Source organism: Anolis sagrei, chromosome 1 (genome assembly GCF_037176765.1).
Source record: "Anolis sagrei isolate rAnoSag1 chromosome 1, rAnoSag1.mat, whole genome shotgun sequence".
Classification (NCBI taxonomy): domain Eukaryota; kingdom Metazoa; phylum Chordata; class Lepidosauria; order Squamata; family Dactyloidae; genus Anolis; species Anolis sagrei.
In genome coordinates this window covers 247,413,429-247,431,303 of record NC_090021.1, presented here as the reverse complement: position 1 = coordinate 247,431,303, position 17,875 = coordinate 247,413,429, and the positions used below count along the sequence as shown (strand labels likewise).

General features: G+C 40.0%; 1 protein-coding gene across 4 annotated transcripts in view; it reads left to right on the top strand.

Annotated features, from left to right (window-relative positions):
• KCNC1 (potassium voltage-gated channel subfamily C member 1) overlaps positions 1-17,875 on the top strand; it is a 167,278-nt gene that overhangs the window by 139,899 nt on the left and 9,504 nt on the right. For all 4 annotated transcript variants that reach the window (XM_060767962.2, XM_060767944.2, XM_060767971.2 and 1 more), the window contains exon 2: positions 10,451-11,384. In XM_060767962.2, the coding sequence (XP_060623945.1) occupies positions 10,451-11,384 (934 nt within the window). The remainder of the gene's footprint in view (positions 1-10,450; positions 11,385-17,875) is intronic.

Here is a 17,875-nt window from a genome sequence, read left to right as displayed (position 1 = left end):
ACAAAAAGTCTATATCAGAAATTGCTTGAATGGTTTACAGAAACCGAGTTAATAAAAGAAAATATGATCTCCTGGGCCATAGATCTGGGGCATTCCATTCTACTCAAAGAATGGGAGGACTTATGGAGATTTAAAATAACATTCGCCAAGTCTGTAAGCATTATGGAAAGTTGGTATAAAATGTTTGTGGCACCTAACCCCCCAAAAGCTAGCGAAGTTCCAAAAAGGGGTCAATAACCTATGCTGGAAATGCGGGAAACACCTGGGTACATACCATCATATTTGGTGGGACTGTAAGAGAGTTAGGGCTTTTTGGAGGGAAATTCATCGCGAAGTACAGGGCATACTTCAAGTACGGTTCGAGTTTAAGGCGGAATATTATCTTTTACATCTTATTGACTTCAAATTGGAGCATAATAAAGAGATGTTATTGTACCATTTGACGGCTGCGGCCAGAACTGTATTTGCCAGCAAATGGAAGTCAAAGGAACTTCCATCGATAGAAGCATGGACATTAAAAATTAAGGATTTTATGGAACTAGACTCTCTGGCAAGCATTGTTTATGATACCAGCAAAAAAAAAAAAAAGGATTGATTGGCTCCCTCTAAGACAATATTTGAAGGAGAAGAAAAGTATTGTTCTATGAATATATTATGTTCAAAATGGAAAGGTTACGATGCTAGATTATGTTTAGTTAGGGAAAACATATCCAATATATGTACAAAGTTGACATGGCCTCGCGGAAGGTTGAGGAAGTTTATCCGTCGTGTTTATGTACTGTGCATCACACTTGTTTTGTATTGTTATGTAAATGTTTCACTTTACCCCACCACACCCCTCCCTCCATCAATCCACCTCGACACACCACGAGCACACCACTACGCCTTTTTTAATCACTGACTGCTGATATTTTTCCCTGCACTATCAACGGCAGGGCCCAGGGCAGCAGCCCGAGAGGCGTGAATCTAGGTGTCTCGAGACTTGGTAGAGTTGTTTCTAGGTACTTGTGGTATTAATATTGTATTAGGTGATTTGTGTATGTCATTGTAATGTGAGGGGAAAACCTGAATAAAAAATATATTAAAGAAAAGGGGGGGTTGGCCTGGATGGCCCAACTCTAGGACTCTCTGGTTCTATATTCTTCTCTTCCCTTCACCAGTTTCCCCCTTTCTTTCTTTGTTCCTTCCCTTCCTCTTCCAATCCTTTCCTCTCCCATGCCTGCCTTCTTCCATTCCTTCCTCTTATTTTCCTTAATTTCCTTCCATTCATGTTCTTCTCTTCACCAATCCTTTTCTTCCTTGCTTCTCTCCTTTCCCTTTCTTTCCTTTCCTTCCTTCATCCTTCTTTCCTTCTCCTTTTCCTTCCCATCATGTGCTTCTCTTCCCTTCACCAGTCTCCCCCTTCCTTCCTTCCTTCCTTCCTTCCTTCCTTCCTTCCTTCCTTCCTTCTTCTCTCCTTTCCCTTCCTTCCTTTTCTCTTCCATCCCTGCCTCCTTTCCCTTTCTTCCTCTTTCTTTCCTTCTATCTTTCCTTCCATTCATATTTTTTATCTCTTCACCAATCTTTTTCTTCCTTTCTTCTCTCCTTTCCCTTTCTTTCCCTTCCTTCCTTCCTTCTTTCCTCCCTTCCTTCCAGGGCAGTTTGTCAGGACTTTTTAAAGGTTTTTTTGGGGGTGGGGGAGGGTGGAAGGGTGGAAGGGGGGATGTGAAGCCCAGTGGGGGAGTTGCTGATCTTCCCATAGTTCACATCCTCCCTTCACCCAACGGGTCTCAGGGGAAGGGGGGAGGGCAGTGCAATCCTCCAGTCTGGGGGGGGGGGGTTGCCTGGTGGCCATTTGAGCCTCATGGCTCCAGCTGCTGCTGGGGCTTGCCTTGGCAAGCCTCCAAACCCTCCGTTGGGCCAGGCCTTCTCCTTCCTTCCCTCTTTCCTTTCCTCAATCCCTCCCCTCCCTGAAAGAAAGAGAACTCTGTCTTCATGCATGGAAAGGGACTCCATAGCTAGGCTTCTCTTCCCTCACAACAGTTGGTCATTCTTCTTGCACGCTGAGGAGGAGGGCTTTTGCGTATGTTCTGTAAGGTATTTTTCTTTTGAGGGAGTTTTAAGTTATTTCCCCTTTGTTTTTCAAGGTTTTTTTTTGTTTGTTTGAAAGACATAAATTGGATTAGTATGTGTTTTGCTGCCAAATTTGGTGTCAGTTCATCCAGTGGTTTTTGAGTTAAGTTAATCCCACAAACCAACATTACATTTTTATTTATATAGATCATATATTTCTCATTGCCATTTAGGTGTTTTTTGCCACCGTTTACACTGCATGCAGAATAGTAGTCAATGATCCAAGAAGATAAGAGTAGGTGGTCAAAAATAGCAAAATGCTATGGCAAAGTGGGGTGGGTGAGAAATTGTCTTCAATGAAAGAAAAGTCTTTTTGGAATAATGAAGTGGGCACCTGGGTACCTTCTCCTAGTGAGAAAGTGGCTGCCAATTCAGAGTCAAGCACTGATGACTTGTGCATCAAGCAGAAAGTGGGGGAAATGCTACATTCCAGAATGCTGCTCGAGGTGCACATTATCAGTCTCTAATGGTCCATCTACACTGTAGAATTAATGCAGTTTCACACCACTTTATCTGCCATGGTTCAATACTATGGAATCCCGGGAGTTGTTTGGGGAGGCACAAGCATTACTTAGCAGAGAAGTCTAAACCTTTGTAACACTACCACTCCCATAATGCCATAGCATTGAGCGATAACAGTTAAAGTGGTATCAAATGGCATTAATTCTACAATGTAGAGTCACCCACACTTATGATTATGGAACTATATCTCACCTCCCGACCTGAATCCAAAAACCTATCCTAACTGCCAATGCAACCTAAAATGCTCGGGGGAGCATGTTCCAGAATCAAGACCCCGAAGAGTATAACAGGTTTTAACTTGTTTAGCTTGTTTCAACACCAAGGGATCATTTACATGTGCGAATGACCATTTCACATTTAATTCTGTGCATTTTCACTACACCTCAAGCACAATGTGTTTGGCACACTGACCTGTGCATGAGTCATGCATTGTAGAATAATCAAGCACAGACAAAACAAGCAATTCCATGCATATATGAATATACTTCAACTTGGAAGTGAGTGCTGGGTACATGTGAGTGGATCAGCAACAGGTAGACATGATGTCCTAGTTTCAGTCTGCTCCAACAGTAGAGATATAGCTAGCCCAAGTCTTCCAGTCGATACATATTCTTGATGAAGGTGGACAGGCTGGGAGATTCTTTTATTATTCCTAAAATGCTGTTCAAAGTAGGCTAAGTTTTATCAGCCATCTAACCTTGATGAGATCAAAGTGAAAGCAATGTCATTGTTTTAAGAGCATGCACATTAAAGGACATTTCACGCTCTCCTTCAGAACATTGCTAGCAAGTGCTTCAGCAGTTCTGTGTGCCATGTCAAAATCAGATCTCTCTTTTTCATTGTAGAACATTGCATTATTTAATGACTTTCAAGATGCAGGGAGGCTGAGCTAAGGGCTGCCATGTACCAGATGCCTCAGCTACAGGAGCTGTTGTTCATCCACACTGAAAGAAAATATACGCATGCAGTCAAAGACAACAGCTTCATTTGTGCACACAGAAGCCTTCTGAAAACACATGAATGCTTTTTAAAAACAAACAAACATGGATTTGTCACCTTTTCCAATGTTTTCTTACATTTTCCATGGCAAGGGCAGTATTAGCATTCTGTTTAGAAACAATTACACTATGTAACACAATCTGAAAACATTTCTATTCCTGGGTTGAAAGTCTTATTTTTTGTTGAATTGTGTGTTACTTACTTTGAATGTTGTTGTTATACTCCTGAAACTTTGTTTTTGTGGTTGCCACAAACTATATTTAATTGATTGAGACTCTGAGATATTCACTGAAAAACTATAGCAAAATGTGCTGCAGGATGTTCTGCAAAAACAAAGTTTTTGCATTGTAATAAACGTTTCCCATGTTTTTATGATAGAATCAATTAGGAAATGACATGAATAACCCAGGAACAAAAATTGTGTTATATAGTGTTGTTATCAAGGTCCTGTCTCTCGGACGTAAGCATTGCCTCCAATGAAACCCAGGACAGGTTCAGACGCTATGGCACATGTTGAGAACATATACAATTCATAGAGAGACCTGCCATTCCAAAAGAGGAAAAGGAATTAAAAAAACATGAGAGTTAGTGGTGTTTTAAAGATGTGTCAGTTCAGTAACCTTAATCGGAGTCGTCCTGATGAACCGGCTGCTGCACATGCTAAAAATGCATTTTCAGCCTTTGTGTGACTCCCACAAGTGTGGCTTGGCATTCTATCCAGTTTCCACAGGAGAAGATGGGGTTGGAGGGAATTTGGCTTGCTGCAGACCTATAAAAAGCAGTGAAGCATCAGCTGTTTGAGTGTCGTGTAGTAAGTAAGGCACTGTGAGAGCGTAGGAGTGAAAAGGGCTTGATTCCTTCCAACTCATCTACACATGAAACAGGCCACTGGGAATGGTGGCTGCTGGCCCAAGTTGACTGTGAGCTTTGTGAAAACTTCAAAGCAGTAGATGAATATTATTCAATCCAAAACTATTTCAATTTCATGAGCTTGGCAAAGCTCACTTTTGACATTAAATGGGAGATAGGAAATGCAGCACTTGCCAAAAAGGAGAATGTGGGTGAAGGAAGAAGAGGCAGTTTAGCTGAGGCTTAGAATAATATAGAGTGAGACCATTGGTTTATCCACTTTATTGTCTACATTGACAATTGACAGTTAGGGGTCTTTTTCATCCCTTCTAGGAGATGCTGTATATTTCATCTGAGATAGTGGGCATGTGATCTAGCTAGTAACTACAGAGCTATGGCCCTTTAACAACTACAGGAGTTATTCAGTCTCTAACAATGATAAAAATGTTCATTTCTTTTAAAACATACAACACTTTTATTGTGGAGGAAGTAGCTGTGTCACTAACCTGAATGATTTAGTAGGTTGCCATGACAATATTACTGATTCACAGCACTTGTAATACTGATGGAAGTGTTTGTCTGGCAGACTGGTTGGGATGGGATGGGATGGGATGGGATGAGGAGAGGGGGGAATAATCATTTTCTAGCAATAACATGCTATTTCTTTGCAATGGGATCATTATTTTGAGGAGATAACTACCATATTTCCTATCATTGGAACTCTTCTCGGTGACAAAATGAAAATCATGCGTAGTTCACATTTGATCAGTCCATACACTGTCTTACCAGTGAAAGAAAATATGCCACGCAGATGACCAATAAAGAAAAAGTAGTTTACTCCTCGTAATTCAGAACAACATATATACAATCATCTGGTCAGACGCATTAACTCACATAATGTCTTTTTATGAGAGATTTAAAATGGTCTTTCTTTGTCCATGTGGAGAACCTTCCTCCAGCAGCTCATGAAAAGAGAGCACATTCCAAACAGTCTCTCTCTGCTTCACTGCAAACACCTACACAGCTCAAGCCTGAAAAATGTAACAGTATTCAAAAGTCCCAGCTCAGCCAGCTCCCCAGGCGCATCTCGACCAATCAACTTTGTGCATTTCCACTTGACACACACATATTAAATAATTTCTTACATACTCTAACATTCTCTTGTAATAATAATAATAATAATACATTATTTATATACTGCCCTATCTCCCCAAAGGCACTCAGGGCGGGTTACAGACAAAGACAACGTGGCAAACATTCATTGCTAAAAGAAACATCAAAAAATGGTGTTACAGCAGCCATGAGGAGGGCGATGACGAGGTTCTCCTGAGTCTGTTGGTGCTGTGGTGGTCTTGAGGAGGTCGATGGCAAGGCTCTCTTGGGCCTGCTGCTGCTATGCTGGCCTTGAGGAGGGTGATGGCAAGGCCCTCCTGGGTCCATTGGTGCTGTGGCAGCCTTGAGGAGGGTGATAGCAAGGCCCTCCTAGGCCTACTGCTGCCGTGCCAGCTTTGAGGAGGGCAATGGTGAGGCCCTCCTGAGCCTGTTGCTGCCGTGCCAGCCTTGAGGAGGGCGAAGGCAAGGCTGCAGCCCATTATGTAGCACCCATTGTGTTGATGAGAATGGGGGTATTGCCATGGCTAGCTCAGGTTGAACCATTGTTTAGCGAGTCTAAGACTGTGGTTTCCTTTGTTACAAAGACAGATGCTTTAAGTGCCACATTTAACGCAGAAAGATGAAAAGAAAGTTAGAAGTAGTTAAGTGAGTGTCAAATGACAATACAATATACTGGTTAAAATGTTGGATTTGGACCTAGAAATCTAGGGTGAAGTGCCCAGTGAACTCACTGGGCAATCCCCACCCCCCTTTCTCGCAACCTGATCTACCCCATGGTGTTGTCGTGAAGATAAAACAGGGAGGAAGAAAGCCATGCACAGACCTTTAAACACTCTGTAACAAACATAATATATAAGTTTAACAGATAAATAAACAAGAAAAGTAGCAATAGTAGCCACAGTAATAAGAGTGGTGTTTGTAGGATGGGTAGGGGGACAGGGGCGTAAGAATTCATCCCAATGAAATTTTCATCCAGTCTTCAGCTTTCTAGCATTGCAGCAACATCATTTCACCATTTAGAAATACCATTTAGACATCCAAAGAAAAAAGCAAGCAAAATGACCAAAGATATGCTTTTCCAAAAAATATAAGGCTGCTAGGTATGATCAATTTCAGTGTTTCACTTTGCAAGTCAAAGGAATTTGAGTCCATGTCCACTACCCTGAACAAACCAAGGGTAAACGGCCATGCTTGGAGTCAGGTCAAATTGAAGCTCTCTGCCCAGTAGATATTTGTTTTTGCCAAAGACTCTGAAGCTCAGCAGGGAGCAGCTCACAAAAGGGAAAAAAACCCCTACTGTGCTGAGCTGTACATACAGCAAGTGATGTGCTATTTGAAGTGCATATGCACACACCAAGCAATGAGGGAATGAGCATCAAAGGAAGAAAGGAAAACTGTGTATGCGGGACAGATAGAGCAGTGAGCATAAGTCACCAGTTGAAAACAGTACTGACCCTGGCTGCTGTATGCTATGGCAGTTGGTTCCATTTGGACTAGTTGGAGGAGAGCCTCAGTGAGTCAGAAGACCACCATTATTAGACTTGGAAGGGAACAAACAAAGACCAGAATTATAGAGGAAAATCCAAAGAATGGTATCTTTTTCAAAAAAATGAATGTGTGTTTATTTAATCTAGAGCAGTGGTTCTCAACCTTTCTAAAGCCATGACGCTAAATACAGTTCCTCATGTTATGGTGACCCCCAACCATAAAATTATTTTCATTGCTACTTTAGAACTGTAATTTTGCTACTGTTATGAATCATAACGTAAATATCTGATATGCAGAATGTATTTTTATTGTTACAAATTGAACCTAATTAAAGCATAGTGATTAATCACAAAAACAATATGTTTGGGGGAGTATGGACTACAAATGATGGGATTTGCAGTACCTTCAACCCATTCAGCTCTGACTTCCACAGACCACTGAGACCCCCCAATGAGGATGGATTGGGAGGAAGAAGGGAAATTGGAGGGACATCAGCAAAGGAACATGTCTCTCTGTGCATGAGTATGTGTGTGTTTTTATCTTCTGGGTGGCAACATAAGGAGTATTCGTTATTTTTTTTAAAAAAAACGAATTCAGTCTTGGAGGAGGAGAAGGATGGATAGAGCCTATATAGGGTAGTCAATTTTAGTTTTTCTGTGAGGGAGAAGAGTTTTGTAGTCCCTTATGAGAAAATCATGCTGTATTAAGAGCATTCAATGGGTTCTTTGGTGAGTAAAGCAAAGAGAACAATATGAGGACAGAGGCTGAATCAATCCTCTTTGCGTTTCCATCCCCTTCTTCTGAAGCACTCTGAGAAGAAACTGAGTAGGATATATATGTATGTATAAGTCAATCTCATGTACAAGTCAAGGGAAGGTTTTGGAGCCAAAATTATGGATTTTTATATGACCCGTAGATCGGTTGAGGGTCATTCTGCAGAGAGGGGAAAGCACCAGCACTACTTTGTTACTCATTATAATTCCTAACAGATACCCAGAAGTATGGCTATTTAGTCGCTTAACGTATATCTTTTCTTTGGATCTTTTCCTAGACACAATTCATAGTTATCCTTAAATTTAAATTCTTTGCTTCCCTGACCACATTTCTAACTGACTGTGATGACCTTTGAGATGTTAGCCTCTAATCTATAATTCCTCTCAGCTATCCCATATGTATGTACAATAACCATGTGTGATCTGTTAAATGACGCAGTGACTTCTCCCAAAGTGTTGGTTTCCCTCATGAACTTCCCCATTCTATATGCAATAACCTTTCTTCCACACAAGGACTAGATTGAATTGATCTACTGTTCATCAACTTTAAAAAATGGTGTTCATATCGGGCTTATCTTTACTACTAAAAAAAATTCACATGTAACTGCCTTGATCCAGATATACAACCCCTTTAGTAGTTAAGTGCTACTGTAAGCTTTAATGAAATATTTCAAGCTCACTTCTTGCTCCCAAGTTTCCAAGAAAATCCAATCTTTTGCTGGTTTTTTTGTTACATGTGTACAGCTAGATCAGGGTGGCTTCAGGACACTGGAGGGGAGAAATTGCTGGGTGTCAAGCATCGCCATTTTTTTACATATTCAATGCTACTAACTGGGGTGTATGCTTTGTGACATTTAAGACCTCTTTAATTTTTGTACCAGGAAGCAACATTGAGGGGAGGAAGAGAAGATCCCTGAACCTTTCTCCTCAGGGCTATCACCTACTCCGTGCCAGGCAAACAGTTTCCCGATAGGGTCATCTAGGGAAGCTGGTTGTTCAGAATGAGGTACCCAGCAATGAGATTAATGATGATTTGCTGATCAGGCTGTTTCATCACCACTGATTGCATAGCTGAACACCTTATTCCAATGTCAAAGCAAGCAACTTCCCCAGTGGAGCTCTGCCAGGAAGCTGTTTGGCCATAAAGGCAGCAGTAATGGAGAAACCAAGCAAAAATGCAATAGCAGATTGCTTTGGAGGAGGAGAGGAAATAAAACCAGTGCTGATTTGCATTTAGGGTGTGGCCAAATATACTGTTTAAGTGTGGTATATTACAAATAGGTGCAGCACTAACATGGTGAATCCAGGGCAGCTCCAGGACTGAATAATGTGAATTGTATCTGGATTATTTTGGTGGTGTAGTCAAGGTCATAGAGAACGACGCCTTCACATTTCTAAGCCTTCCTCTCTATATGGTTACACATTCCCAGATCATCATTCCCCATGTTTTATGGACTCAAGCTTGGTAAACATGTCTAGGCTAATGTTAAAGTACATGAGAAGATTCCCCCCCCCCCCAGTCCAATAGATAAAGATTCTGCAGTTCTCATACTAGTCTTGGAGTAACATATGAGTAATGTTCCTGTCACTCACAATTATTTTGATATAGGCAGAGGCAGAAGAGAATCAATATTTAGAAAGTGTGGTGTCCTTGGGAGAAGATTAGCATGTTTAAGAACCTTAACAGTGCAATAGCATAAAATGTATAACTTACTTCACCCTGTCATATTAGTGAGGATAAAGTTAATAGATTGAATAGTATATTGAGCTGAAAAACCTAGGAAGAGCTGATTCCAAACCATTTTGTCCCATTACTACCACTTCAAAAAAGAAAAAAGAAAAAAAGAAAGAAAAACATGAAGGAAGAAATCAGAGGTCAGAACTGAGGAGTGTCTTAAGATCTACATCAGAAATTTCACAAAATATTTGCATGTCCTTCTGGCACATTTTATTTCTGTTAAATGAGAACCTTGTGTGTATTTGTGGTAGAATGTATTAAATTATGAATTTCTACATATCATACTAAAAGACAGAAGCACATTCAAAGGCATGTTCATCCTCCATAAGAAAAAAAATGTGAAAACAGCTTAATAAGACATTCCATGAGAAATTTCAGAAGTTTGAGGTAAAAGCGTGAGTGTGACGAGATGTGATTGAATAGGTGTGGGTGAGTGACGTGGCTCCACCATCAAGATCAGTTGGTCATGTAGCTTGTGGATGTTTTGGACATCAGGTTCTGTCATTTATGATGGGACAATGTACTTACAGCCCCAATTGGGATACCCCTTCCCTCACTAGTGAATAATTAAAGTGTGGAGAGGGAGAGAAAAGTTGTCCCAGTGAAACAAAATGCATATAATGGAATGTCAAGATGGTGCACAAGATGTTTCCTCAATAGTAGGTTGCTCATGAATTGATTTGGTAATGGAACTTGTTGCTTTGCCAAATGGGAGTTGGGTTCTATAAGCAGATCTTTGCCAGCCTTATAACATTTAATGAACCCCCAAACAGCTTTCTTGGTTCCCCCACCTCCCTAGTCCCTTCAAAAATGGACTTTAACATCTAACAGTTTTCTCCTGTTTTTCTTTCTGCAGTATATCGCATTTGCATCTCTCTTCTTCATTCTGGTATCCATCACTACCTTCTGCCTTGAAACCCATGAGAGATTTAATCCTATTGTCAACAAGACAGAGACGGAAACTATTGGGAATGACACCCACATGCGCATCTACCAGGAAGCAGAGACTGAGGCCTTTCTGACCTACATTGAAGGAGTTTGTGTGGTTTGGTTTACTTTTGAGTTCCTGATGAGGATCATTTTCTGCCCAAACAAAGTGGAATTTATCAAAAATACCTTGAACATCATTGACTTTGTGGCCATTCTGCCTTTCTATCTGGAGGTTGGACTAAGTGGCCTGTCTTCCAAAGCTGCTAAGGATGTCTTGGGCTTCCTGCGGGTTGTTCGGTTTGTGAGAATCCTGCGAATTTTCAAGCTGACCCGCCACTTTGTAGGGCTACGGGTCTTGGGTCATACCCTACGTGCCAGCACAAACGAATTTTTGCTGCTCATCATCTTCTTGGCATTGGGTGTCCTGATTTTTGCCACAATGATCTACTATGCCGAGAGAATAGGTGCTAAACCCAATGATCCTAGTGCCAGTGAACACACACACTTTAAAAATATCCCCATTGGCTTCTGGTGGGCTGTTGTCACTATGACGACCCTGGGCTACGGAGACATGTTTCCTCAGACTTGGTCGGGCATGCTGGTGGGGGCCCTCTGTGCTCTTGCTGGTGTGCTGACCATTGCCATGCCTGTACCTGTCATTGTGAACAATTTCGGAATGTATTACTCCTTAGCTATGGCTAAGCAGAAGCTACCAAAGAAAAAAAAGAAGCATATCCCACGGCCGCCCCAGCTGGGATCCCCCAATTATTGTAAATCTGTCATAAACTCTCCACATCACAGTACTCAGAGCGACACATGCCCACTCGCCCAAGAAGAAATGTTAGAAATTAACAGAGCAGGTAGGAAACCTCTTAGAGGAATGTCCATCTGACCTTTAACCTTCATCCTTTGTAGAGATTGAAAGATTCAGTCAGACTGCTTTCTTAGTGCAATGAGTAGCACATTATCCCATTACCGTCCCACCACCACACATGGAATAATGTGTGGGACATACAGGTTGTGGGGACAAAATGGTACAGGAGAAGCTGACACATGAAACTTAGGAGTGCACACTATAGGAGCCTTAATATTGGTCCTGTTTAATGGGGCATTTGAAAGATTTTCAGAGAAATGGATCCAATGGGGAAAGATTTTTTAAAGAGAGTTACATTGTTGGACTGCTTGAAAACATCATGATGGCTCCTGAAAGTTGTATGCTTCCTAGCATGTCAAGAGCCAAGGGTGCAGATCTTGCCCAGGAAAAGACAAACATACACAAATATGTCTTGTCCCCTCCCTGCCCAGGTAGCTTATTCCTAGCTACGTTTAATGTTGCAACATACCATATCTTCAGAGAAAAAAGGTGCCTGTTTAAAGAATGACTTACATCAACACATGCAAGTCTGTGAGACAAATGTGTCGTTTTCAGATGGTTAGCCACTTATTAGAATGACAGTTGAGATTCCACAAAGAACACACGCTGTGTTTCACAAGGGAACAAGGCTAAATGTAAGGATGTTTATTCCACAGCAGGCAACCTAACTCATTTTATTACAAAACAGACACATGGAAGTTTAGCAATTAGAATTCTGGGGGAAGGAAACACCAATGTATTGTCATAAAAGCCTAGGTCCCTGATCTGCAGCTCCTTCAACCATCTACTGTTAAATGCTGACTGGAAAGGGAAGAATATTGGTCATTTTGGACAAACCTGTTTTGAAGAGCCATGAGTGATAATCTCACAGGGTACTCTATCTTTTTTAATGGTGATGATAAATGACAGCAATAAGAAAATATTCCCATTCAGACTAAACTATATTTCGTATTAGTCCAACACTGGGGGTGGGGAATGAAAATACTAGTCATCATGGAATATATTATAATATCCCATGGCTAGTGGTTTGTTATGGGATTATCTCAGTTTTATGAGACTCCTCCAAGAGCACACAAAGTTACAGGGCTTTGATCTGATTAGTTCAACCCCATAATCTACCTCTACCCATGGAATATCATTGACCTATTCTGTGGAAAAAATAGTAATTTTAAAGTAAATAAACACACATTATTCTGGCTGATGGAATGAGCATAGGTTGCAATCATGTGCAGCCCCACAGCTTATTTATTTAAATATACATATATACTTCCCATTAGTAAATATTGCGATAAAAGTCATTTATACAGTGGTTTGTGATAAACTCTAATGGTTAGGGATATGTTTAAAGAACAAGGTTATACTTATGATGGTCTTGCAGTATCATTTATTTTATTTATTTGCTTTGATGGAAATTTATCCAATTGTATTGCTCCATGCGGGTTAAAAAATATTTCCTCTTTCCATTTCATAGCCATGCATGCGGACGCTACTGAAAGAACACCAAAAGTGTTGCTTTCCTTTGTGTGTGTGGCTTCACCAGTGCCAAATGCTGATTTCTAGGAGATGGGGAATTAATGGTAGAAAATTAACCTTTTCTGTTTATGTTATTTTTATTTTTAGCAGCACTCTTTACAATCCATTCTGGTAAAGAGCTTTCATTTTACCACTGATCTTACCTCAATTTTTTTTTGTTTTGTTTTGCAAAAAGAGAAAAGAAAACTCCCTAAAGCCTTTCATTTAATTTGAAGATTTCCATTGCACCAGGCTGGCCACGCTCCATGCGAATGATTGCCTCTTTACTATTTTGCCCTTTGTGCACACTTGTATGGTTTTATCTGCCCATTCTCCTCAGGTTGCAAATGCTTATCACAATGTCATCACCAAGCAATGAAGCACCTTCTTCATGAGTAACTAAGTGTGTTTATGGGTCTGTATTATAGGGGGCAAAGTGGACACTCATGAAGCAGTGTGTCACATACTCCAAACTGCACAGGGACATCATGGCAGATTGTTTATCCATGGTTCGGCGATGAACCACTGTGTTCATGATGCTCTGGATTCACATGTGAACTGTGTGTAAAAAAGAACCTGTTGGCTACCTATGGATTCTTCTTATGTCTGGGACTCCATGGGGCATGGATTGGACTGGCCACAAGCCTAGCAGCCATTTTGATGTGGCAAAAACAGGACCTTTGTTCAGTCCAGTTCCCATTGAGATTTTGAGATTCGAGATCGCATGAGAAGGATCATGTGGGGAAAACAGGTGGACAGCCTGCATGTGCAAACTTTAATGCCAATAATCCGTTTCTGCTTTTCATCAGCTCCAGAGCCCATCAGTACTTTGCTTAGTAGGACTTCGCTTAAACACCTATTCATTCATACAGCACAACCTAAGACAAATGTTAGATATTTTAGTATGGTTAATATGTTGGTAATAATCATGAGCATTTAAAAAAAAAAATCTCTGAATTGAGATTATACATCTCATTTCCTCTAACAGAGGAAATATCCAGCATCTCTAGATCACATGCAGGCTCCCAATTGTCATTCAGAGAATTCTTCCAGATATTTGAAGAGAAGAGTGAATCATATCTCATACACAGTGATAGTAGTGAGGGTATAAGTAGCTGATCTTAGGTAACAGTAAGGTCAAACGGTCAGAAACAAAACCAAGGTGCAGTCACCTTCTGATCTGAGGGAACATGCTGTTCTTTTTATAACTTCTTCTACAATGATTGTTTCCTTTCAGGGGGTTGATTTTTTTTATCTTATGGAACAAAACAAACCACTAAGCATGATGAAGTTATTTGAGATACAGGCTTTATGAAAGCTCTGTCCATGGTTCCAGAGTTTGCCAATGACCAGCTACCAGGAATCCAAACTAGATTCATGCAGCCTTATTGTTATCAAAATCTTAAATTTTCTTCCAGTTCCCCTCCCTCACTATCTTCACTGCCAACCCCAATTCAATTACAGTGCAAAAGCATATTCCTGGTGTTTGCATACTTTCACGCTGGGGTTTTTTTCTAGTAACCCAGTGTTTGCATAGTTATCTGCTCAAACCAGCATTTGTATCCCGATATTAAGAAAAGACACATCATGTGGGGATAAGGATTTTACCCTTAAATGCCCTGAATTTATGAATAAATCAGAACTTATATTCCTCAAGCATGTGATATCATTAACATCTACTTAATTTCAAAGAGAGTAAGATATGTCTACCACATTCTTTAGAGGTTAGAAATCTGGGAGCCAGTGTGGCATAGTGGTTTGAGCAATGAACTATGACTAAAATCCAGGGTTCAAATTCCAAGAGAATGGAAATAAATATTACATCCTGAACAGAGCTGCTGTGAGAATGGGACTTATGCAGCACGTTCACTCTTAATGAATACTTATTCTACATCTCACCATTCTTATTAAACTGAGTAATTTATGTCAAGATAGTTGGGACTGGGGAAACTCACAAGGTGATTGTACCACATCAAAAGCTGATAATTCCTACATGTTACGGGGATGTAAAAAGGGAAAACATGCCTGTAGGATACAGTTTTCACTGGTACATTTGCAAGAGATATGGTATCTAGTCACATTTTTAAGCATCACATTTTAAAGTGGTCTCGCACTGGGAGATAAAATTTGAAGTCCTTTCCATGGTCTTTCATCTATTTAATGCAGGCATGGGCAAACTTCAGCGCTTCAGATGTTTTGGACTTCAACTCCCACAATTCCTAACAGTCTATTGGCTGTTAGGAATTGTGGGAGTTGAAGCCCAAAACACCTGGAGGGTCAAAGTTTGCCCATGCCTGATTTAATGACAACAGATAAACAAAATAGTCATGCTGGTTTAGATTGTTCTGATGTGGGGGATATTTTTTTAAATGTTGAACATTCAGTTTAGAGTCAATTTTGGTTTGAATTCTGCCTTTGAAATCAGGAACACAAAAATAGAAGTTAAAGGTATATTTAACAACCAGGATCGTATTTTTAATCCCCTCACCCCCATCAGTACTGAACTGGAATTACTTATTTACTTCATTTATATACCGCTTTTCTCATCCCTGGGGGGACTCAAAGTGGTTTACTCAACATCATTTGAACATTTCAGTTCTTTCTGAACTAGTTGATTTTGAAATTACTCAAATAACTTCCTACTAATTTTTTAAGGTACTTCCCTGTCTTAGTAATGAACACAAAGAAAGTTCATTGGCAGTATTACTGTTAGTTAAATGTGAAATGCTGGCCTTCAGGGCTGAAACATAAACTCCTGTTTCTTTCTGCTCTTCTGCCTGGTTAGTTGATCATCTCATGAGCAGTTAACAATTACAGGCTTTTGTATTATATCTCCTAAAGTATCCAAACTGGAAACAGTTCCTCTATGGTTGATGATTTACTGTGGCATCTATGATACCATTTATTGATTTTGGACAGAAATGACTATGAAAGTGAGATCCAGGAGGTCAAGAAAGTAGCAACTCTCTGTCTTTTGACATAAAAAAAGTATTTTGTGTTGCTGACAGAGGTGCAAACAGAGATTACATTTATAGCAATGTTGTGGTATCATATCAACATTACTAAGCACCTTCTGCACTAATATAAATTAATGTTGCTACAATACTGAAGGGCAGAGATATCGAATCTATGGGCCAAGCCAGGAAGATCATAGATCTGATAATTGCACACTCCAGAACTATTCTTTTAAAGAAAATAACATTTCTTGCAAAAGCTTTGCATTTCTTTCCTCTTATAAATGAGAAACTAAAGCACTGATGCTTTGATCCTGGTTGTAATAGGAAAGCCTACATAAGTCCTCTAGCACAGAGCAAAGTATGAACACTTCTGACAGCAACAGAAGCAAACTAACAAGGGTTCACATAATCTCATTGTACTTTTTCTTAATCTTTTATACATCATGTGTCCTTGAGCCTCAATCTTCCTGTACTTGTGGCTCTCATAAAACACCATTCCTGCTCTCCTTTGCATTCATCCCTGCTCCATGAATGGCATGCATCCCATAATCGACAGATCATCATATTGTGTAGTAGTTATAATCTAAGAATAAAATGAACTCGGTGTATTATGATACGATCTTACATTGTGGTTAGAAGAGGTAACTTCTAGAATGATAATCTCTCCCAATTTATGCAGTATCCCCCGGTATCTGATCTGTTTGTTTGTTTTTACTCTAGCATCCTACTATGACACTTCTTTGGTTTAGCTTGGTTGCATAGGTACAGTACCACTGTGAGTGTGGCTCTCAGTACTTCAAGACCACATCTAGTTCTGAGGTACAGTTTTGGAAGGAAAGTGCTTCCAGGAACAACCTTTTTTTCAGGATTGCACTATGGTGCTTTTCCAGAGTCACCTGTAAAAGAAAGACTACCTGACCTTCACATACTCTCATTCTGACCCCTTTTCTTCAGATATCAGTAAACCAACATGTCACCTCACTCCAAGAAACAGTGCCTTTAAATGGGGGTATTGTCTCGGAAGGAGGTCACAGCGTTGGTCAATCAGGTTTATGAGAAATTATTCTCTGCATTATCTTTATTGGGATCTACACTTCCTGGAGGGATCCAGTCCAACAGATTGGTGAGTAAATACTCACAGGTAGGTTGGGTTTAAGGGCCTCTGGGTTTAATGTGCTAAGCTAAATTCTGTTGGTATAAAGTCTATTGATATAAAGACGACCTTGAAGTACACTTTAATATATACAATGAAGTAATTATAAGACTTATTTTTGGAAATGGTTCTACTAACTTTTTAAAGTAAAACTAAAGATTTGGGATGACTAAAAATAAGTTAATGGGCTATGTAGGAACAAATGGTCTTTTACATGTTCTTCATGTTTCTCTTTCTCTTTCTCTCTCTTTCTCGCTATTTGTTTTTTTATTACTCTATGTTGCTTGCAACTTATATATGTTACAGACTGTCATATTTTATATTCTGAAGTATTTCTTCAATTCCCACCAACCTGAGCTCCACATATTGGGCAACAGAAGGACATTAGTTCTTTAATTCCAAAACAAGAAGGGATGTCACAGACTGTAGGTAAACTCCTTTGAGGTTGTGACACACAAACCCTGATGCAAAAGGTACTTAATGCCAAAAGAAAAAGTAAGTACTTGATGCGACATGGCACTAACTGGCTAAGTTGCTCTTGTTAGTACTATCTGCATGGAAAAAACATTGCCCCCCAACCAATGTTAATTTGCATTGCCCTCTAGCAGAAATGTTCCAAAACATATTGGCTGAAAGATAATTTCACTCCTGGTTCAAAATCACTTACACCATAGCTTTCGTCAAACTCTAACTCTTCAAGCTGTACTTACATCCATCCTCTCTTCAAACTGTTACCTTGTCATTTCATACTTATTTGTCTGTGGTTTAGAGTATGTTTCTCTGTAATTCTTCTATGTTATAGTTTATGATAAATGTAGCCCTTGTTGCCTGCATAAGCCATGTCCCCAAATACGT